The sequence below is a fragment of the Otolemur garnettii genome, unplaced genomic scaffold (assembly GCF_000181295.1).
Source record: "Otolemur garnettii isolate 467f Iridium unplaced genomic scaffold, OtoGar3 scaffold00017, whole genome shotgun sequence".
Taxonomy (NCBI): Eukaryota; Metazoa; Chordata; class Mammalia; order Primates; family Galagidae; genus Otolemur; species Otolemur garnettii.
The window spans coordinates 5,564,629-5,565,799 of NW_003852412.1; the positions used below are offsets into that span (position 1 = coordinate 5,564,629).

Consider the following 1,171-nt stretch of genomic DNA (forward strand, 5'->3'; position numbering starts at 1 on the left):
AAAAAAAAAAAAAAAAAAATTGGATGGCTTAAATATAGACAAGAAAAAGAAATATTTGAAAAATTGCTTTTCAGTGAAAGTAATATACCTAGCAAAGCAACCCTAAGAAATTTGGTCTGAAAATTGCATATTACGGTTTAGGATATTAGTTTATTTCATGTTTCCTTTAATTCCTATGAAAGTTCTGGTCAGCATTTTGAATAGATAGAAGTTTTTTCTGTCTTGTTAAATATAAATCTGAGAATAAATTTGCTATGGAATAAATCTACTAATACTTATTTTTTATTTTTAATAGGATTTACCTAACCAGTTTTATCGAGATTCTTGTATTTTACATGAAGTTCTAAGGTAAGGTTCAGTGAGGTATTCTAAAGCTCCTAATTAAATGACAAGTGGCTTGAATTTCAACATTGCCGTATTTTGTTATTTTAGGAAGTACGTGCAGATTGGCCGATGTCCTCTTATATTTATAATCTCTGACAGTCTCAGTGGAGATAATAATCAAAGATTATTATTTCCCAAAGAAATTCAAGAAGAGTGCTCTATCTCAAATATTAGGTAAGAAATAAATTTGTGCTTGTAAAGTTTACCTATATGTTAAATTTTTAAATTAGTCATTTAACAACCATCTTTCTTTATAAAATTTCTACAGTTTCAACCCTGTTGCACCAACAATTATGATGAAATTTCTTAATCGAATAGTGACTATAGAAGCTAACAAGGTAAATCTCTGATGAATTGAATCTTAAATTGTAAATGTAGAAAGACCAGCTTAAATAGTATTATGTAAACTGGAGGAATTGGTGTCATGTGTTATTTCAGTTGAGAAAATACTTTTTAGAATTTACTTTTCTAAGGGCTGGTGCAGTGGCTCATGCCTGTAATTCCAGCACTTTGGGAGGCCAAGGTGGGTGGATTGCCTGAACTCAAGAGTTCAAGACCAGCCTGAGTGGCTTGGCGCCTATGGCTCAAGTGGCTAAGGTGCCAGCCACATACACTATGGCGGTGGGTTCGAATCCAGCCCGGGCCTGCCAAATAACAATGATGGCTGCAACTAAAAAAAATAGCAAGGTGTTGTGGCAGGTGCCTGTGGTCCCAGCTACTTGAGAGGCAGAGTCAGGAGACTCGCTTGAGCCCAGGAGTTGGAGGTTGCTGTGAGCTGTGATGCCAC

The 1,171-nt window shown here is 35.2% G+C and overlaps 1 protein-coding gene across 1 annotated transcript in view; it reads left to right on the forward strand.

The window, feature by feature from the left end:
• The window catches only part of RAD17 (RAD17 checkpoint clamp loader component), a 47,485-nt gene that overhangs the window by 20,131 nt on the left and 26,183 nt on the right, over positions 1 to 1,171 (forward strand). Inside the window, exons 7-9 of the mRNA XM_012802740.2 lie at positions 296 to 348; positions 433 to 558; positions 653 to 722. Coding sequence (XP_012658194.1) covers positions 296 to 348; positions 433 to 558; positions 653 to 722 — 249 coding nt within the window. The remainder of the gene's footprint in view (positions 1 to 295; positions 349 to 432; positions 559 to 652; positions 723 to 1,171) is intronic.